Source organism: Mesoplodon mirus (genome assembly GCF_964341445.2).
Source record: "Mesoplodon mirus genome assembly, chromosome: 4".
Taxonomy (NCBI): Eukaryota; Metazoa; Chordata; class Mammalia; order Artiodactyla; family Ziphiidae; genus Mesoplodon; species Mesoplodon mirus.
In genome coordinates, this window is record NC_138979.1 from 47,821,305 (window position 1) to 47,844,576 (window position 23,272).

Genomic DNA, 23,272 nt, shown 5'->3' on the forward strand with positions numbered 1-23,272 from the left:
AACTACCAGATTGTTTGATTTTGATAAATAGCTTCCCCTTACAAATGGGAAAATCTAGTTGTGTGAATAAAAAGTAAATAAAATAGTTTTTACTCATTGTCCCCCATTTGTCAGCGTTAATGGGTAATAAAGTTCTCTCCCTTAGAGCACATATTTTCTCTAGATTGTTTACTGTTTGCATTGTTTTTATTTTTGAGGGGGATAATGGTATAGGTTTTATAGCTACTAGGGGATCAAATGCAATAATTAGAAAGGACACACAAATTTTGAAATAGTATTTTATGCCTCTTGATCTCAGGTGCAAAACACGAGATGAAGCAGTTAAATAGCAAAGCAAGACAGGAGGGACAGAGAATTAAAGTAAGTGTTTTCTATATATTGCATCTATGTTCCCATTAATCTCTGTTTTGTTATGTAACTGCTCCTTCTGAATGTTCTGAATGTGAAGAAAACTATGGGTAAGAAAAGGGTGTATTTCAAAGTTAGGTTCAAATAAACCCATGAGAGAAAATGTTGTTTGTTATTCTTGGTCATATTCAAACAGCACCTGCCTATAAATTGTAATCGTAATGTTTTTGGATAAGAAAAAATTGGGTTAAGATGATGTAAGCTCCTTTAAATCTCTTGCTAGCAGATATTTAAAATGAAAGAAATCACATAGCTATCAGATTGTCCACGTTCCCATTTTTAAGCCAGTCAAACCTATTTTTTCAGTTTAGCCATTCAACAGGGACAATGCCTGTTGAGATGCTCTAACATAGATCTTTTGGAAAGAGCCTGTATGTCAGTTTCTCACCTCATTGTGAGTTTCATTTAACTTTGTATGCCTGTGAAATAGCATCTTTATCAGGATTGATCTTTACAATTCTCATTTTTTTAATCTTCTCAGTGTTGGGTCTTTAAAGTTAACAAGTGGAAGTCAAAACATAATAATCTTTGAATCTCTCTTACATCCTTTTTTGTAATTGTTGAGGATTTATTTTCTGACAGCTTTAAAAAAATAATTTTCTATAAATTTAAATGTTTCTTATTCATGAGAATATAATGGAGGGTAGATTCTGGCAGAATACATTTTTAGGCCTGCTTAACCTGTTTTAATTAGTAACAATATTTACAACTACCATTTGTCACAATATAGTTTAAAACCTTTCACATGTTACCTTTTTTAAGCTTCATACCAGCTCATCAAGAAGCCATTTAAAAAATCCCATCCATTATAGAGGTGAAGAAATTGAGGCTCAGAGAAGGTAGATAACTTACCAGATATTAAGCACACAAGAGTAGTAACCAGGCAGTATGATTTTAAATTACTGTCCCTTTGGACCATATCACACTTGCTGAAGTTTAAGAGAGACCCCAAAATAGTTGTTATTACTACTTGTCCAGGACTTTGACATATACTCTAGAAGTTGTAAGATGATGTCGCTATCATTATTTATTATAAAAATATTATTCACATTTTATACATAAAAAACATAAGCCATGGAATGAATCAGATAAATTTGCTTCCTGGTATCACCACTGTATTTGACCTTGGAAAGGATAAAATAACTTAATCTCTGAGCCTCAGATTTCTCATCTGCAAAGAGATTTATCTCATAAGAAGTATGTAAGAATTAAGTAGAGGAATAAAGTATTTAGCACATATGTGTAATTTATTAAGAAGTCTATAAGTGTTCCTCTTTTTACAGTCAGTCTCATGAAAAGTTACTCCATTTTGATATAAAACCATGTTAAGAATTTTACAAGTCTTGGATGCTCCTTAGAAAGACAGCTGTTTTGAATTCCTGGAGTATGTCCTGAACAAGATGAGGGACCTGTTGCAGTTTTTAAATGCCCACCAAGAGGTCCTATAAGTCAGGAAAAGTTAATAATGTTTATAAAATTGAAATTATTGGAAAAGTTCATTGCAGATGAACAGATCTTGGGATTTGGAGATTATTGGGAAAAATAAAATTGGGCAATCCAGGTTCTTATGAACGTAGATTCTTATTAATCTACATTCTTATGACAGAATGTAGATTCTAAAAGAGGAGGCTTCAGTTAATTCCTCAAGTCTGTTTGAAAGGTATCTACCCCACAAGGTAGTGATCCTCAATGAGCTTATGTATGTCAAAGGCTTAGCATGATCAATTAATGTCAGTTCCTTTTGTGATGTACTTTTGTTATATATTCTAACATTTTTATTCTGAGAATAAGAAGCTTGGACTGTTCTCCTTCAACATATTGAACAGATACTTAATCCTTTGTGCTGTCAAATGAAGTAATTGTTTTCATGTGGTTTTATATCATAACCAATCTGCTGCTTTTTGCATGGAGCAAATCATGTTCCTGGTGTGTAGTATAGGAAATTATTTATTAATTGAGCAATGAAGTATCAGCTGTACTGAACCAAATGTCTTCTCTGCATTGGTGATACCATGAAATCTTATTAAGTTTAGACTTTTCCAAGTTCTTGCTCTGTAAATATTTTCTTCATTTTCCACTAACCCTACCTTGCTGTCTTAGATCACTTTTCCTCAGTATCTTCCTTCCCAGTTTAGAATTTTACAGTCTTCTCTTGGGTGTCCATATTTTAGCTTGTGGGCTGTTCACATGAAAATCCTTTTTTCTCCCACTTTTTTTTACTTATGAAGCATTTATTGAGATTTCACTATTTTCTAGTCACTGGCATTAGTTGGGCAAAATGAAAATGAGCAGTCCACATTTCCTGGGCAAAAGGAGTGCTCCTTCTCATGAGAAAAACAGATTGTTATACCACAGAATGATAAAAGTTGTAGTAATGAAGGCCCAGGGAGAGTAGAAGCACAAAAATATAAGCAATACTTGGTTATAAAACCTCCAGGGCATATCAAGTGAAAATGATGTTTTGTAATACAAAGAACAGAGGACTGATGAGTTACTTATTCTGGACTTAATTCCTAACATGTAAAACAAAAATTTTTGAACAGTATCAGAGTTTCTAGAACTGGGCCCAATAGGTTATTAATAAACAATATGTAAATACAGAACTCTGTGGTCCAATATATTTATGTATTATTGAGTTAAAGAAAATTAGACAGATTTCATTGTTGTTATTAGGTGTCTCAGTTTTTAATATTATTGTAAATTATAAATCTTTAAGAAAGGAATAGAATATACTTCTTCTCACATTTTTTTTCCTACCGTGGAATCCTTCTGTGTTACCTATGAATTGTTTGACTGATAGTAACAGTCTCAAGAAATAGTAAATTAGACAACTTATACACTTAATTATTAATTTAGATCTGTGATCCATTGCGAGTTCAGTTTTGGCTAGTATAAAGTCAGGGTCAAAATTGATTTTTTTTTTTTTTTGCATAAGAGTATCCAGTTTTGTTGGCACTGTTTGTTGAAAAGATTGTCCTTTTCCCCATTGAATTCCCCTGTTATCTCTGTTGAAAATCAATTAACTGTGTATGTGAGGATCAATTTCTGAACTCTCTGTTCTGTTCCACTGATTTTTTTTAAACCTTTACATTGATACCGTATTATCTTGATCACTACCTTAAAATACATCTTGATATCAAGTAATGTAAGTCATCCAACCTTATTTATTCTGTTTCAAAATTGTTTTTCCTATTCTAGGTACATTGCATATACACTGAAACATTTTCAACCAGCATATCTGTTTCTAGAAAATCTTCTGGGATTGCATAGAATCTCATCAGTTTAAGGGGAATTGATATTTTAGCAATGTGGAGTCTTCTGATCAGAGACTATGGTATAACTTTCTCTTAAGTCTTCTTTAATTTCTGTTAGTAATATTTTATAGTTTTCAGTGAACACATATTACACATCTTTAGTTTATCACTAAGTAATTTTTGATGCTGTTATAAATTTAAATTTCTGGTTGTTCATGCCTTATATAAAAACTATAATAGGTTTTGGTATATTGACCTTATATCCTGCACCTTGCTAAACTCACTAGCTGTAGTAGTTTTTTGTACATGCTGGAGGATTTTCTGTTTGGATAATGAGAATTTAACTTTTTCTTTTCCAGTCTGGATTTTTCCCCTTTATTGAATTGGTTATGATTTCTTGTACAGTGTTGAATAGAAGTGATAAGAGTGGATAGCTTTGTCCTGTTCTTGATGTTGGAAAAATAACCAGTCTTTCACCATTAAGCATGACTTTAGTTATGTTTCATTCATGTGATTTATTAGATTGAGGAAATTTCCTTTTATTCCTAATTTGTTGAGAGTATTTATCAAAAATGGGTGTTGGATTTTATTAAAATAATTTTTTGCATCCATTGAGGTGGTCATATGGATTTTCTTTTGTAGTGTGTTACTGTGGGATTATATTGATTACTATTTTTAATTTTAAACCAACCTTGCATTCCTGAGATAAATAGCACTGGATTACTATGTGTTGTTCTTTTATATATTGTTGAATTCAGCTTGCTAAAATTTTGTTAAGAATTTTTATATTTGAGTAATACTGATCTGTATGATTTTTTTTTCCTTGTACTGTCAGTCAGAATTTGATATCATGATAATACTGGCCTCAAAGAATGAGTTGAGAATTATTACTTCTATTTTAATTTTTTGGCAGAATTTATGTAATGTTGGTATTATTTCCTCCTTAAATATTTGGTAGAATTTCCCAGTGAAGATGTGTGAGCCTAGAGTTTTCTTTGGGAAATGGCTTTTAATTTTAACTTTATTAGTAGATAAGAACTATTCAATTTTTTTTCTTGAGTGAGCTTTGTTAGTTTGCGTATTTTAAGAAATATATCCATTTGTCCATTTTATCTAAGTTGAATTTATTGGCATAAAGTTGTTCGTAATAATTCTCGATTACCTTTTAAATATTTATATTCGTTATCTCTTGCTATAATAAAAAACTACTGCAATTTTAGTGGCTTAAAATAGTACACATTATGGACTCGCAGTTTCTGTGGGTGAGGAATTAGGTATAGCTTTGCTTGGTCCTTTGCTTCAGGGTCTTTTATAAGACTGTAAGCAAAGTACTGGCCAGAACTAGGGTCCCATCTGAAAGACTGATTGGGGAAGGATCTGCTTCCAAAATCATGTGTTTTTTGGCAGGATTCAGTTCCTTTTGGTTTGCTGAACTAAGGATCAAAGTCCCCTGTTGGCTGGAAGCTGCCCTCAGTATCTTGCCAGTTGGGCCTTTCCATCATGGCAGCTTACTTCATCATAGCCATCAAGGGAAGAGGGGTCTGCTAGGAAGATAGAAGGCACAGTATTATGAAGCCTAATTATGGAAATGGCATCCCATCACTTTTGCAATATTCTGTTGATTGGAAGCAAGTCGCTAGGCCAGGTCACACTGAGGAGGAATGGCTTATATAGGGGTATGAATACCAGAAGACATAGATCATTGAGGGCCATCTTAGAGTCTACCTGGCACAGCATTTGTAGGATCTGTAGTTAAAAATCCCTACCTCATTCCTGATATTGGTGAATTGTTTCTTTTTCTCCTGATCAGTATGGCTAGAGGCTTATCTCTTTTACTGACATTCTCGAAGAACTAGTTTTTGTTTCTTTCGTTTTCTCAATTGTTTTTCTGCTTTCAATACGTTTGACTTCTACTCTTAACTTTACTTAGAGTTTAGTTTGCTCTTTGTTAGTTTCTTAAGGTGGAAGTTGTGGTCATTGATTTGAGATCTTTCATCTTTTCTAACAGGCATTTAGTACTATAAATTTTCCTCTGACCATGGTGTTAACCTGCATCCCACAATTATTCCTGTTTTCTGTTTTCATTTCATTCAGTTCAAAATACTTCATAATTTTATTACCGAATGAATTGGGTCCTGCCACTTCCCGCTTACAAAATCAGTTACAGACTCACAAACAGTAGAAAAGAAAGGTGCTCTTAATCAGAATGCCGGCAATCTGGGCAGATGGTGGACTCGGCATCCCCCACAAACCACCTCCGAAGATTCTGCTCAGCCATGAAACTTTTAAAGAGAAGGAGGGAAGTAATCTCAGTTAATCATTGAGATAGGGGGTCAGAGTCATCATCATCCCCCCACTGCTCACAGGCTCATTGACTTCTTGTGATCTTCCTCTAGATGTTATCTTGTTCACACAGTTTGTTCAGGAGATGACTGAAGGGGAAGCTACGGGAGAGATCCGGTCATCTTCATTTCTACATTTCATTGCTTATTCTTCATTTCTACTTCTTTGATCTATGGAAAGAACCGACAAGTTAGACAAGGTATTGTGTGATTAAAAGATTTGAAAGGTGTGCTTGGGCCAGAAATGAGTAGAGCATGGTGGCACCTGGTTTAAAAGTTAGTTACAATATAGCTTTGCTAAAGTGACAAGAAAAGGGGCTTCCTGCTGAGGGTGGTTTCCTGCAAAGAGCTGCTTACAAATCCCCACTTGTCAGAGCATCATTCCATTTCTGTGGGGTTAGGGGTGAAGGTCTGTCTTTTGTAACTTCTTCATGCTGACATAGAGTGCTATATTCTCAGAGTGGAGGGTGTCAACATGGGTCTGTAGCATCTCTGCTGATAATTTTAGTTGTCTGCTTATATATACGGGTAGAGAAAGCTACAGTTGCTTTGATGCCCACAAAGATATAGATTATTATGAGCAATAATGTTAATCCCATTCTCTTGAGGCCAGTTCTTGGAATTGTGCTACCCATAGATTCAATACTGCTCAAGCTGGGGCAGCTTATGTCATGGCTACAGTCTGGTCATCATGTAGTTAGCTTTTTTCCTGTGGTAGCAGTTATAGTATCTGTAAAACAATTCAGGAGTATGCATCAGACACTGAATCTGTGACTGTTGTCCTAATCATTAACTGCTCAGTTTTGTACTTGGGGCCGGGGTGTGGGGGAGGTGGTCCTGCTCTGTTCCAGTTTTCCTATTGCTTTCTTCCTTGACCCTTGGGTTATTTACAGTTATATTGTTTAATTTTGAAATATTTGGAGATTCTGTAGATATGTTTTTATTATTGATATTTAATTTATTCCATTGTAGCCAGAGTACATGCTTTAGTTCTTTGTGTAAATCTGTATTTCTGGTGTTATTTTCCTTTTGACTGAAGAACTTCCTTTAACCTTCCTCATTGTGTAGGTCTGGTGCTGATAAGTTTTTCATGTTCCATGTGTCTGAAATATTCTTAATTTTTTGTACAAGATATAGAGTTCTAAGTTACCTTAGAACTTCTTCTTCTTCCTTTTCCTCCTCTTCTCCCTGTCTCCTGCCTCTCCCCTTCCCCCCAGCAATCATAGGATTCACTTTGCTTCCCCTCTCTCAGGGATCACTGTCCTGCACTGACCATGTCCACTGTCTCAAAACTCTTGCTTAATGTATTTTGTTTATTTATTTTTTTATTGTTTCAAGTGTGAGGGTTAATCTGGTCTGTTACTCCATCTTGTCTGGAAGTGGAAGTGGAAATGTAGTTTTTAGTTAAGCTAGTCTGACAGGGACCATGGATTTGCTTCATCAGTAGGAGCCCTATGAGTAACACATTATAAATGAATGGAGAAGTGAAGCCAGTACTATTAGCTTTTCCTGCACAACACTGAAAGTATTGGCTTATTCAAGAGATCTTTGGAATTTTCATACCCTGTTTCACTATTGTGTAATTGCTTTCCTTATTACCAACTGTCCCCAAATATTAGTCTACTGATACTTTGTAATCAGAAACCAAAAATATGTTGTTTAATGTAGTAATATTAGATATCTGCCACTGACTAGCTGTGTGATCTTAGGTCTGCCCCTTGACTTCCCTGAATCTTTTTTCCTTGTCTCTGAAATAAGTCCTCTGTCATAAATAAATCATTTTCAATCAGGGTTTCCAGATTCTGAAAAGGTAGTGGTAATGAGGGGTTCATGATTTATTTTAAAATATAGTAAGTAGTCTAATCCAGTAGTTTACCTAGTGTGTTCCAGGGACCTCTTGGTGTTCCTGAGACTCTTTTAAAGTGTTTTCAGGTTAAAACTATTTTCTTGATACACTAAAACTTTATTTGCCATTTCAATATTATTTTCCTGAATGTAATATGGAATTTCTAAATGCTACATGATATATGATGATGTATGCCCTGACAGTTCTTGTGTTTTTAAAATTTCTCAGGTTTAATTTCTAATATGGTAAATATCAGTGGATATGTCCCACACAAAGAAAAGCTTTTTGGTGTTCTCTATTTTTTAAGAGAAAATATTTTTTATTCAAGAGGTCCTGAAACCAAGGGATTCTGAGACCTTGAAAATGGCTGGCCCAATAGAAATTATTCTCTATTTAAGTACATATTCTACTGCCAGATTTCTTGGTGCTGGAGATTAAAAAAAAAAATAGTGGCTAACATTAAGTCATCTGCTATCATAGTTCCCAAGTTTAAATCAGTTCTCTACCACTCTCTGACCTTGAGAAAGTTATTTAAATTCTCTAGGATAAAATTTCCTCATCTATGAGATGGAGAAAATATGGTATCGATATATAGTTTAAATTAACTGATATAATACCTGACAGCCCTTAACACAGTGCTAGCATATGGTAGTCACTCAGTAAAAGTTAGCTGTGATGCTTATGATGCCACCAGAGGCGTGCTTATTGACACTTTTGTTTTCTGGTTATCAACGTTTCATTTTGCCTTAGGGCATTCTTAGCAGCTCTTAATGCAGTATTTCTTCTGCCTTAATGGCACTGCTTTTTCTGCTTTGAAGCTGTGCTGGTATATTGCCATATTCTAAACTACACCCAACCCAGGAAGTTTAACTTGGAAGTTGGCAGACTGGCTTGGGCTTCTTTTAAAATACCACTGGTCGTGCCAACTTGTCCCTTAAACTAACAGGGAATCTAATATTAGTACTTAAGCCTTTGGAAGCTATAATGTGAAACATATGAGGCTCAGACTTCATACAAAAGTTACTCAGTTTATTAAAACATTTTCAGATATTGTCTCTTTCTTTTTCCAAACTGTGAGCTCCTTGAAGGCAAAGACTGTTTTATTCATCCTTGTATTCTGGCACTTAGCACAGTGCCTGATACATTACTGGCAGTAGTACTTACATATCCATATGCATTGTCACACTTCCATATGCACATTTTGACCTCTTTAATTTCATAAGTAACTAGATTAAAATGATATGAAAAGACAGGTAAAAGAAAAAAGAGGTAGTTATAGGGAAGAGGAAAACAAGAAGAAAGTCAAGAGGAGTAGAGACAAGATCCCCTTTCAGAAGTGTTGATAAACACACCTGTTGGCATCTACAGTAGAACTTAATAGTACACACTGAAAACATAAGAACTCAAAGCAGACAGGCAGAAAAAAGAGAAAAATCAATTTAAAAAATCAATTGAAAAATCAATTTATGAATGAAATTGTCACATTGGATCAAGTAGATGATAATTCAGTTTTTGCCACTATTAGCCATGATATCTAAGTGACACATCTCCCGATCTCTCTTAGGAGGTATATAAAAAATGACTGGTAGTACTGTGAACTAGTACTGATTATCAAAGAAAAGCTGGTCTCCTGTTTTTCTCAGTATCTGAAAATTTTATATGATGTGCAAATGTACTTATCTAATCTTATATTTTTGTAAGTATCTGAAAAATTTGTACTGGGTGCAAATATAGTGAAACAGTATCAATTTAGACTAAATGTCTGAATTACAGTATAATTTTACTTTTAAGGAAATAACTATGTTGTTCTTTTTACTTTTAATTATGTATATTAGCTAGAAGTATTCTAAGAAATTAATGCAACTTAAATTTCCTTGTCAGTTTCATTTAACTAGATATGTAGAATACACATACACACATCAGAGCCAAGTTTTTCTCTAATAATAGATAGCTATTTGTTTGATTGCAACTTGATGAAGTTGCTGGTTTGTGTTTTATTACCATGTTGCATGAAGAATACTGTCCTTATGCAGTAGAATCATGGTCATGGAGTGAGATACTTCCACTGAGAAGCATTCAAAACTCATACTAACTGAGGGGACGATAGATCCACCTCTGCTTCTCATACTCACCCTAGGGTGCATGCTTTTCTTAGTAGAATGAAAGAGGGGTGGAACTATTTTTAGTACATTAATTTTTTTTCTGCTTTCTTTTTAATGAATTCACATAATTTGGTTAGATAAATATATGTATGATATGAGTAAATTATGATATCTAGACATTTGAGTAGCCGCAAAAGTCCTGCTTTTAGTGATTAAAAAAAATTGGTTTGCTCATATTTAAATCTAGTATGTTTTTCAAATTGGTGAATGAGTGCTCCCCGAAGGGGTCACTCCTCAGCAGTATGTTGGAGCTACTCAGAGAGAGGCCTTGGTGGTTAGGCAACTGATGGAAAAGGAGATACTTCACGTGCTGATTCTTAAAAGCAAGGAGGTTGACAACATGCAAAAGTGAGTAATGGGTCTTTATAAAAGTGCCGTGAAAAGGGAGGGTAATGTGTTTAGAATTTAATTCCTTTGATCTCCGTAGCAGTAAAGGCTAATATAGAAGAGAAAAGTTTCTTTACATACAGCTTTGAAGTGTTAACATATGGATGGGAAATACAGTGATTCTAAAGCTGCAGTTGTAGGATATTTATAGACAAATATAATTTTTTAAATCTTTATTGGAGTACAATTGCTTTACAATGGTGTGTTAGTTTCTGCTTTATAGCAAAGTGAATCAGTTATACATATACATATGTTCCCATTATCTCTTCCCTCTTGCGTCTCCCTCCCTCCCACCCTCCCTAATAGACAAATATAATTTTTAAAATGCTTTCTTAAATTAAGAAAGAGAAGCTTTGTCAGAAATATTTTAAATGCTTTGTCAAACTAAAAAATTCTAAAGTTAAAAATGAGGGATTGTTCAAAATCCAAGAAAAACTTTCTAAGTTCTTTCTCTAAGCTACTCATTTAATATTGAAATCTCTGCTAAGAGGACCAGGCTTAGTTTTCAGAAGCCCATTTATCATTAAAAAGTCATCTCTAAAAGTTAGGTTTTGTTTATCAGATATTTTCAGAGTAGTTACACCTGCCTCTCATATCTGATGGTGATGCCTTTCTGCTTTTCAAAGGAAGTCCTGACATTTCAGCTGCTGCGAACACTGCAAGAAAAACTGTATAGATCAGAAAACAGGGGCACTACCATCCTTTCGTATTACGTAGAAATAAAAATTTCTTTTTTGCCCTTTCTTTGTTGGAATATCCATATGGTACCTGTGGTCCTCTAGCCAGGTAACCACCATGGGTTTTGAAGATCTAGGAACTGAAGAAGGGGACAATGGGTTTGTGTATAACTAATCCTTGTACATTCAGTTGCTATATCTGGGTAGCTTCATTGCTGCAGAACAAATCACAAATTCCCTAAGGAAGACTAGATGTCTCATCTGATACTTTTTCTCTGGTTGAGCCTCAGGTTGAGGTTGGCTTTCATTCAGGCTGTTACCCTAAAGATTTTTATCTCTGTAGGAATATATATATATATATTTTTGCAATTTTCAGTGCCTAACAACCAGGTCATTCAAATGTCCCCTTTAGTTTATTGGAATGGAGTTATACAGTTTTTCTCTAGAATTTTTCTCCCCATTTTGTTATAATGAATAATAATTCTTAACTGTAATTGCCAAGTTATTATCATAAATTCCATCTTACAGGAGGGAACTCAACTACTGGTCCTAATGGTAGAAATTTGCTTCTAGGTTTGTTGGAGCCTCTGTTTGCATTCTCTGTAGGAATTATGTCAACATCACCGAAGATTGCTGCAGTTTATTACCACCTTGGGCAAGGGGAATGTTCTTCAGGAGGAATGAATGCCTGTACTTGATATCTACTAACCAAAAGAGATTTTCCATTTCCCATTTTGTTTGCTTTTTCTCCATCATGATCCATGGGTTCAAAAAGTTCTCAAAAGCTCTTTTGACTGTCCCTATTATTTTGAGCACCACTAGCCAAATTAGGTGGTTAAAAATTTTTTTTTGTTTTTCTATTTTCCTGGTTCTATTCCTTTATCACCTATGTTTGAATAAATACACTCTTCATTTTGTGTGGCTCCAGCCTATCATTGAGCCATTCAGTTCACAGTAATTCCAGGGAGGAACAATTATTTCTAGAGAGACAGCATTGCATGCTGGGATGAAGTCAGACTGCCTGGGTTTAAATTCCCATCCTGCTACTTACTGTTGTATACCAGGTGAATTATGTAAAATTTCTGTGCCTATTTCCTTATCTATGGCATGGGAATAATAGTTCATGGGGTTGTAAGGATAATGAGTGAAGCCCTTAACCCAAGTTCTGGCAAGTAGTACCATTAAATGTATGCTGATGCTATTATTAATGCAGGCATAGAAAACCTTAAATCAGATAAATTGAATGAAGACTGGATTACTCCTAGAAGGAATCGCTGACCCTTCAACTATGGCTTATTTGTTTTCATCTTTAGGGAAATAAGTCTCGGCCAGTGGTTCAGCACCCATATGAACCAGTTAGCAAAAGAACTTTGTTTCACTATTATACTTTTAATTCAGATTTACTCTTAAAAATGAGTGGCTTTAGTCATAGGGGCAGGAAGAGGTAGTGTAAGTGACGTGTGGTACGTACCACCATGGCTCATTACAGAATCCAAAAGTCTGGTCCTAAGTATCCTATCCTGTGGTCCTAAGATATGCAGTGTTGTTTTAACCATGAACTATGAATTATTGTGTCTGTGAGTCAGATTCTAAAAATCAGCATCAGCCAACACTGTTGCCATGGCTCTAAGAGCCTATACAACACTGGGCATCAAGACAGGATACTGGCAACAAACTAAAATATCTTACTTCTGTCAAATTTTGCTGTATCAACACCTGGTGTAATGACTACAGTTTTAATTATAGAACCTTAAGATGAACTAAGGAGCCTAATGAAGATTTACTCATTTAACAAATATGTCTTGAACATTTATTGTGGTGAAGGGTTGCCTTTGCACCCAGGTCATACTATTTCAGATAAGAATGTAGCTACATAAGGGTTAATGAACTAATAAGGAAATGTAATGCTGATTGCTTTGCTTTTTGCCAACTGGAAAGTGCATCACAAATTAGATACAGCTTATAAATGGACTTTGGAAGCTTTCTTTCAGAAGTTTGGGGTTGTCTATGGAGAACTTTCTGATTCTGTAAGATATTTTTTTTCCTAAACAATAATATATTTCTATTCTAGAGAATAGTTTAGTAATATCTAGTAAATTTAAAGCTGTGTATGCTCTGTAAGCCCGTGATGTTACTCCTAGGTATTAACCCCTAAACAGTTTCGTATAACTTCTCATATGTGTACAGAGAGACATATTACTAAAGTGTTTATAGCAGCCTTGTTTGTAATAGTGGAAAAGCTAAATGTCATCAAAAGGGGGCTGGGTAGATAAATTGTGGTATTTTTATAAATAGAACATTATACAGTAGTGACATGTATATACCAGTGTTAACAGTTTTCCAACATATATCAGTCTTACATATTGACTGTTAAGTGAGTATAGAAAAAAGTATACTATTTAGATAACATTTTAAAACATGCAGAGTGGTGCTTTGTTTAGTTAGAGAATATGCATATTTAATAAAAGTATTAAGTAGTGCATGAAATGATTTTTAAAAGAATAAGTTTAAGATAGTGTTTACTTCTGAGGGGAATTTGGGAGAATTCCATAGGGTTTTAAACTATACTGGCAATGTTTTATTTCTTGAGTTGTGGATACATGGCTGTTTATTACATACATTTTTATATGTTCCAACTATTTTAGAAACATTTAAAATTTGGAAGAAAATGTGTCAAAATGTTGTTTGCATTTCAGTTGAGGTAAAATGGGAGTCTTTTTTTCTTACATAGTTGATGCTGTTTCTTTACATTTCCAATTTTCTACAATGAGAGTATGTTATTTCAATCATATTAAAGGAAAAAACCGAGAAACTATATTTTTCAGAAAAACATGGTTTTCATAGAAATTTTAGGAGATAATAGGCAAGTAAGATAAAAAAATTGTAAACTTGTTACAATTTTCTAGTCTTTTTCCTGTAAACTTTATAGAGGTTCAATATTATTATACTCTGTACCAATTAATTTTTGTTCTAATTTTCCCACCTAATATTATAAAATAAATGCTTAACATATAGGACTGGTATTTTAGAAATTATTTTAAAATATGCTATTGTACTTAATGTGAGAACATTGCTCAGTGGCTGGTATCGTATCATGTCTTCTTACAGTTATTTATTGCTTCTTAATGCATGGGTTTTAATAAACTTATGTTATTCCTAGGTTTGATTTATTTGAACTGATTTCACGAATATCAGCAAATATTTTTAAATACTTATTGAGCAGTTTTATGTTCAGTCTTAATCTGTTGACATACAGTAGTAGAAGATAAAAAGTTTAAAATATGTAAAATCTAAGGTTCTTTTGCAACAGAACCTCATTTTATCTTTCTTTTATCTAATTTTCCCTGGTTGCATATAGTGTGTGAACAGGATAGGGGAATTATGGTTTAAAAATGTGAGCTCTGTAAGACTTAATGAGGTACTTGTGGTGCAGAAGAAGAAATAATAGCGGCTAATATTATTTTTCTGTATACCAGGCCACATGACTTATAAGATAATATAGGCTAGTTCTTCTCCAACTTTAGTTAGAGAATATGAATATGAATGAACCCCCTAAAACTCTTCTCAAAATATGTGTTCTGATTTTTTAGGTCTAGGATGCACTCAGACAAGTGTAAAGTCAGTATGTTTGTTTAGGAGTAAGCTAAAGTAACAGGTTTCACCAATTTTGCCCACCCGCCTCTAGCAACCACCAATCTATTCTCTGTATCTATGAGCTCCGGTTGTTTGTTTTAGGACTCCATGTATCAGTGAAATCATTAGGTATTTGTCTTTCTCTGACTTGCTTCACTTAGCATAATGCCCTCAAGGACCATCCATGTTGTTGAAAATGGCAAGATTTCCTTCCTTTTATATGGCTGAATAGTATTCCATTGTATATATATATGCATACATACACACCACATTTTCTTCATCCATCCCGTCCATCCATCCGTCCGTCCATCCATCCATCCATCCATGGACACTTAGGTTGCTTCCATGTCTTGGCTATTGTATATAATGCTGCAGTGAACATGGAGGTGCATGTATCTTTTCAAGTTAGTGTTTTCATTTCCTTCAGGTAAATACCCAGAAGTGGAATTGTAGGATCATATGTTAGTTTTATTTTTAATTTTTTTGAGGAACCTCCATACTGTTTTCCATAGTGGCTGCACCAGTTTACAATCCCATCACCAGTGCCCAAGGGTTCCCTTTTCCCCACATCCTTGCCAACACTTGTTATTTGTCTTCAGCCATTCTAACAGGTGTGAGGTGATAACCTCATTGTGGGTTTGATTTGCATTTCCCCAGTAATTAGTGATGTTGAGCACTTTTTCATGTACCTGTTGGCCATCTGTATTCTTTCAGATCCTCTGCCCATTTTTTAATCAGATTGCTTGTGGGTTTTTTGGGTTTTTTTTTTTTACAGTTTAGCTGTATGAGTTCCTTATATGGTATTAACCCCTTATCAGATATATGATGTGCCAATATTTTCTCCCACTTTATAGGTTGCCTTTTCATTTTGTTGATGGTTTCCTTTGCTTTGTGCAGAAGCTTTTTAGTTTGATATAGTTTCACCACTTGTTTATTTTTGCTTTTGTTGCCTTTGCTTTTAGTGTCAAACCCCCAAAATTATCACCAAAACCAATGTCAAGGAGCTTACCACCTATGCTTTCTTCTACGAGTTTTATGGTCTCATGTCTTATGTTCAAGTCTTTAATCCATTTTGAGTTAGTTTTGTAATCTTTTAATAAACCTTTTATATGTGTAGTCAGGATGTTAGTTTAGGAATAAACTAAACTAACAGGTTTTCTTAAACATTTTCTATATGCTGCACTACATTTTATAGTACAATTTTTAAGGTAGTTAAAAAATACAATTGTTATCAAATACAATCTCTAGTTTTTTATTACTATATACAGCAAACAAAATTGGTCTGCCAAATTACTTTAAACCATTGCCAAAAGCTTGTTCTCTTTGTTTACCTTTGTGTTGTTTGATAACAAACCATTCTTGGTCCAACATCAGTCCACAAACTATACTTTGAGAAGGACTGACAGAGTATCAGAAATTTATTAGAAAGGAAGGACGTGTTAAAGAATCCGTGAGTGATTTTAAGTAATGTGATTTAAAACATGTTCAGTATTGTTTTGTAAACCCTCCTATGAATTCTAATTAGAAGACAAAAGCATTAGTGAAGATTTTTAATCATGTGCAGTTTTTAAGTAACACGAGAACGCACGTTTTTTATCCTTTGCCTCATGACTTATTTTTCTCCTTTAGAAAATACATGGAATTTTTAAAAAAAAAAAACTATGTATTAACATGACCTTTTAATAAAGCTTTTGCAGCCAAGTGTAAAGTCAGTATGTTTGTTTAGGAGTAAACTAAACTCACAGTAAGGTTTCCTCCAAGTTTTCCATATGGTACACTGTATTTCATAGTATAATTTTTTAAGATAGATAATTTTCTAATTGAGTTTACTTTTCACTATTTTAAATTCTTGTTCTAAATGGATCATCAGTTCCTGAACTGGAAGGAACTTATTAGCCTCTGTAAGTTTTGCCAGTTAATGGGAAGAAGGCAAAAATCTATACATTAGAAACCATCAAAAAATATTATGTTTCTTGCCTGAATTTAGTGTCTGTAGTTTTGGGGAGAACTAGATAACACTTGGGGTAAAATTTTTTAAAATTAAGTGTTGTTTTCCTGTGTTCTTCCAAACTTCAGTCCTTCTGGTACTGCTTATTCATAACCTTACAAACTGAAGTTGCAGCATTATTATTGATTTACATTTTTACCCTTGAATTTTATGTAGAAAATAGTTACAGTATAGATGGGTTAATAATTTTTAAATAAAATAATTTATTTTACTTCCTTTTGTACTTGTAGTAGAAGAATGTTTTTACTTTTTATGTATCATGTGTTAATGGATTTATGATTTTTATGTGGTCATTGCTGGAGAAATTAACATTGAAAATCTGTAAGGAGGATTGTAGATGAATTCCAAAGACATACTCTGCTTGTAAGTTTTTATTTAAACATAAAGAGAATATAGAATTGAACACTCTAGAAGATGGAGACCTATAATATAGAAAAAGTCTGCCAGAATTAAGTCTGATTGCTTCTAACAAGATGACATTAGCAGTTACTTGGATAAATTTGTGAATATGGTTGGCTCAACTTAGAACTGAATCTGAGTGAACTTTTTTAGATGATCCTTTGGAATCTCATGTTTAAAAGTATTTTTGTGCACTTGTACTAAGCAGTATTTCATGTATCCATCATATTTTCTGAGCATCCTTTCCACCTCTAAAAGATTTTGATTCTTCCTGTCCTCCCGCCCATGGTAATTCAAGACTTGCTCTTCAGTCTGGGGTTATAGTAATTCTGCGAAACCACTTCTTAGCGTTCATAAATAAAAAGTTATCTAGAGAGGTTGTTCATCCTCTCAAGAAAAACTTAAGCTCTTAGGTGTATACAGAGTTCTGTGCTGGTCTTTTTTGGAATGATAAAAAGGAATGAAACATTGTTGCCTTTTAGGAACTTGTGGATCTCCATGACAAAACCCAGACCTATCAAGAAAATTTATTATGTTTTAGTGCCTGACCTATTTAAGGATAACAGAACCTTAACATATTGAATATTAAGTTGCTTTTTCATATGTAGACCTGATTCATTAATGCAGAGCATTGTTCATTTTTCATTCATTCATTAAATTAACAGATTTTACTAGTCACATACTATGTGCTTGTTAACATACTTGTCACTAGTGATAGAGTAATGAGTGATATAGACACAGTCCCTGCTTTCAGGTAACAAACTATTGTGATTAGATCAACTCACTTGTCTTTTTCATAGATGTATATATATATATATATATATATATATATTTGGCTGCGTTGGGTCTTCGTTGCTGCGTGCAGGCTTTCTCTAGTTCTGGCAAGCCGGGGCTCCTCTTCATTGCGGTGCACGTGCTTTTCATCATGGTGGCTTCTCTTGTTGTTGAGCACAGGCTCTAGGCCTGCGGGCTTCAGTAGTTGTGGTACGTGGGCTCAGTAGTTGTGGCACACAGGCTTAGTTGCTCTGCCGCATGTGGGATCCCCCCGGACCAGGTATCGAACCCGTGTCCCCTGCATTGGCAAGCGGATTCTTAACCACTGTGCCACCAGGAAAGTCCCTCATCAGTGTATTTAACTGAAAGAGACACTTTAAAGAATTTGTTTAAAAGCTATAACTTTATTTATCTAGAGATTTATTTTGCTAACCTGTCATAGGTAAATAAAGAAATACAATAAGGACACTTTTTTTTTCTCTTTTAAACTTTATTTGTTATTTCTATGTATTTTTATTTTCGTTTTACTTCTCTTTTAAGTGTGACCACTCATTTATATCAGGCCTCATTCAGAGCTTTCTGGCAGCTTATGGCTATTGGCTGACTCTCTACTAGCTTTGACCACTTCGAAGCTATAGGACTTCAATACTTGGTGTGAAATCTGTGGCTCTTTGAATACCAAAAATCTGTGGTTATTTATTCAGTCCCGTTAGATAAGCTAGCGCCTTATTAACTTTCTTTCTGCTAGTTACTGGGTGTTCTATGGAAATATTAATTGAACCTTTATATCTGAAGCCCTGCAGCATTTTAAGGATTTAGCAGCTGAAACCTCCCATCCATCTGTCATTTGTTCTGAGGATATGAGAAAAAGAGACATGGTGCCTGACTTTTCAGAATTTATAAGACATAACCGTCTCTGAGATGATAGTAATAATGGCTAGGATATATTGTGTGCTTACTATTTGCCAGGTACTTTTCCAATTGCTACTACATACAATAACTCATTTAATCCTTACAACAACCTGTGAGATAAATATTGTATTATTATTATCCCTATTTTACAGATAAGGAAACTGAGGCAAGAAATGTTACTTTGCCTCAAGTCACACAGCTAGTATATGGCAAAGATGGAGTTCAGGCCTGCCAGTCTGGCTCCAAAAATTCCACATTTATCCACTATACTGTACTGTGCAACTATAATAGATAATTATGGTATAATTTAAATGGATAATTAAATAGGTAATTTCAATAAGTGTGAGCAGTGACATGATGGAAATGCCTGCTGCTATGGGAGCTCAGAGTGAGTTCACCCAATTTGGTAGGGTCAGGGAAAGTGTTTCTGAGAAAGTAAATCTTTATTGAAAGAGTCTTTCTCCCCATCCCTTTTTAACTGTTGAAAAGAATTGTAAAGAATATTTTAAAATAGAATTAGACAGTGGTTTTCAAACAAAGAAATAGCCACATAGGTTAGAAAAAACATGTCTTTTCTCAACTTGGGAGCGTTCTCTTGGTGATTATGCCATATTTATTTGTTGGGTGAAATAAATTTTTTAAAAGCTATTTAAAGAATTAGGCAACAAAAAAAGTTACTGTAATTTTGAGGAGACAAACAAGAGGAGAGCACTATTATGTAAATAATACTAGGTGCTTTTGTTTTGTTTTGTTTTTGATAGAACAAAAGATTGGATTGATAATGTGCAGTGTAAATTGGTTTAAAAATGGTAACAGCTTTGATTGATTAGAGTCTGTTGTCATATTGTAGCAAGGATTAAAGTTTCTAAATTCTGTACCATAAAATGAACGTAGAGAAAAGTATGAAATACATTTTATAGAACATATTTCATAATATCAAAGCTTTTATGAAGTGTTATGTATTCATAGGTGGGAGTATTTAAGAATTGCAAATTAAATTGTTATTTAGATATTAAATATAGAATTGAACAGTTTTTGTAAACTCTGTGTATCAACTGATTTTATCAGTGATAAAATCACTGATAAAACACTTTTGAGTGCTTTCCGTTTTTATTGTAAGCAGAACAGTAATTTTTTAGGGTTATTTGGAAATATTTTTGTGCTTAGCAGCATACTTTGGCTAAAAAGCTCCTATGATAGATGAATCTGATAATATTGCTCTGTCCTTCATAATGTAGTGTTTATCATCTCTCATGTATGAAAATCTCATTTTTATTAGCAGCTATTTTCATGGTAAAACTATTTTCCAGAATTCAGGATCTTAATAAGGAGCTCCAGGGGGTCAGGTTTGACTCCTTTTATTACCATGGTAATGCTTTATCAATTTAAAATATGCACCATGATAGTTCTGTATTTAATGATCTCATTGGTTTACTTCCCTTTTTTATAAAAGCCAGCTGTACACTTTTTTGTTTGTTTGTTTACTTTATTTTTATTTTTTTATTTTTGGCCATGCTGCATGCGGAATCTCAGTTCCCCGACCAGGGATCAAACCTGTGCCCCCTGCAGTGGAAGCTCGGAGTCCTAACCACTGGACTGTCAGGGAATTCCTGGTTTACTTTCTTTATATTCCAAAATTGAAATAGCATTCACTTATCAGTACTGCTGAATGATCTCCTTGGGCTTCATTTTTTTGTTGTTTGTTTGTTTTTATTTTATTTTATTAGCTTCTGCTTTATAACAAAGTGAATCAGTCATACATATACATCTGTTCCCACATCCCTTCCCTCTTGCGTCTCCCTCCCTCCCACCCTCCCTATCCCACCCCTCCAGGCGGTCACCAAGCACTGAGCTGATCTTTGGGCTTCATTTTAACAATTGCTTGCTTGGCTTTTGTTCCTTTCTTGTTACTCCAACCCCTCCCTCAGGGCAATCACCTCCTGCTCATTTTCTCCTGCCATTTGATACTCTAGCTAGTCATTGCATTATTCTGCTTCTTTCCTTGCTATTCTGTCAACTCCATTCTGCATTATGCCTTTTTGCCTTTCCGACGGACATCTATGCTCTTTGCTTAACTATATGTGGTACTTAAGGGGTCTGCTGTTTAAACTCTGGGTCACCCAACCCATTTCTTTCATTCAAGCTCTATTTGACATCTGTCTTCTACTTAAAACTAAATGGATGAATACTTACCTGCATATATAAAAACATTTTGTTATTCTAATTGCTTTAGATTGTTTGTTAACGGTGGTATTTCTCCCTAATTTATACTTACCTGATACTTCTGGTGTTTTAATTTGGTTCTGGTTGGGGGGAAGGGGAGAACTCAGCTATCACCTATGTAGACTTGAGTTTTTCCTTTCCATATCTGAAAAAGATTTTTATTTCCAGATTGTCTAGGTTCTTGCTACTAGAAGTGTGGTGCATGGGCCAGTAGCATCACCATCACCTGTTGGCTAGAAATGCAGAATCTTAGGCCCCACTCAAGACCTTATGCTTCTTAATCTGAATTTTAACAAAATCTCTAGTCAATGGATATGAACACTGAAGTTTGCAAAGCACTGTTGTAGGTATCATTTAGCTAGTTGACACAATTAACATGCTGACTGATAAATACCTGTGTACTTTTCTGAGCTGATCTTATTTAAATGTTTGTAAATTATTTTGTAACTATTCATCCTGGTTCATCAAAAGTTATATTCTGGGTGGGTATCACTTCTATTATGAGGAAGCAGTGATAAGAATAATCTCAAACAATAGCCAGTCCCGGTTTTTTAAGTGAGGTTTTGGCACACATTAGATCTGAAACTATGACAAACTTTGTGTTGTTTGTTTGGCTGCGTCGAGTCTTAGTTGTGGCATGCAGGATCTTCGTTGCGGCATGCAGGATCTTTCGCGGTGGTGTGAGGGCTCTTCCTTGCCGTGCGTGGGCTTCTCTCTAGTTGTGGTGCACTTGCTCTCTAGTTGTATCATGTGGGCGCCACAGCGCACAGCCTCAGTAGTTGTGGCACGTGGGCTCAGTAGTTGCGGTGAGGGCTTAGTTGCCCCGTGGCATGTGGGATCTTAGTTCCCTGAGCAGAGATCGAACCCATGCCCCCTGCATTGGAAGGCAGATTCTTAACCACTGGACCACCAGGGAAGTCCCTAAAACTATGACAAACATTTTTGAGTCCACTTTCATTGTTCCATCCTCCAGCATCAGTTTGCATCTGTGGATGAAGAACTGTTCCTCTCTTATCTTTTAGGCTGTGGCTTTTCAAAAGAATTTGCGCACTTAGATGAACCTTTGAGGTGTGGGAAAAAATACTCAAATTTCTATTTAATTTTTATCTTACATGAACGAAATTATGACTTACTGAAATTTGTTATATTGGTTAATAGTATATGTATATAATTTATGAGTAAATAGATATTGAGGGCCCATATTCAAATCTTGCTTGTATGTGATGACACAGGTTTATAGATTCCTCTGTGGTACAATATGACAATCCCAGATTTTATTATTGGACTGGGAAATAATCTTATAGTAAATTCTATACTATACGTTGCTGTATGTGATTGCACATGGATAAGAGATAGTACTTACTATTATTTGTGTATGGTTCATAGAAAAATAATTGTTCTGTTTTCTGAGCACATATTAATAGGGGCTTAGAGATAGATCTTCTCTATGCTTACTGTGATATATGTGATATGTGAAGGTGTGTACAATTATTTGATGATACCCTGAAACTTAGATTTATTTGTATTATTATTTATATTATTATATAATATTTATATTATTTATTTATATACTTGTGCTTTAGGAAATAGTTTAAAATGTTTTTAATGTTTTTATTTTTATAGTCATGAAAGAAAAAAGTTCTTATTGCACTTCAAGGATGAAGAGAATTGAGAACATGCAAAATTAATCTTTTATTATCCGTTAACATTCAGATAAAGTGTGAACAACATGGCTGACCTACAAATGCATTTCTGTTTGCATTTTTCAAGAGTAATACTGTTGTTTAATAATGATAAACAATATTTCAGTGAGTTTTTTTTTGTTTAATAATGATAAACAATATTTCAGTGAGGTTTTTTTGTAGGTTTCAATGTCTTATTTTGACTCTATGCCTAAGAATGGCAGTGGGAGGGAGTGGCAGAGAGAAACACCCAGGTGAATGTGAGATAGTAGGATGTCACTTAGCACCTCAAGAGTGTTCAATTTTAAGCAACAGAGGTAAACTCCAAGGAGTGACTTCAGCTGGGAGCCATTCTATTTTGTGTATAGCTCTTGCTGCGTGTGGCTGTGACAGACAGGACTATGGTTGTGGTTACCAGAGGACACCCTTGTGGTCATAACCAAGTTGTAAGTGTCACCAAGGTTCTTTTTGAGTGTCTGTCACATGTGTATCAGTGATTCTAAAGTAGATAAAAATGAAACAAAGATTCATTTGGGAGTTAGCACTCCCAGCAGATTAGTTTTAA

At 34.5% G+C, this 23,272-nt stretch overlaps 1 protein-coding gene across 3 annotated transcripts in view; it reads left to right on the plus strand.

The window, feature by feature from the left end:
* Window positions 1-23,272, plus strand: part of TCF12 (transcription factor 12) — a 388,587-nt gene that overhangs the window by 161,744 nt on the left and 203,571 nt on the right. The window contains exon 2 of one of the 3 annotated variants that reach the window (XM_082616677.1): window positions 299-360. The exons of the other annotated variants lie outside the window; for them this stretch is intronic. Within the exon in view, the coding sequence (XP_082472803.1) occupies window positions 313-360 (48 nt within the window). The 5' untranslated portion in view covers window positions 299-312. The remainder of the gene's footprint in view (window positions 1-298; window positions 361-23,272) is intronic. 3 annotated transcript variants of the gene reach the window in all.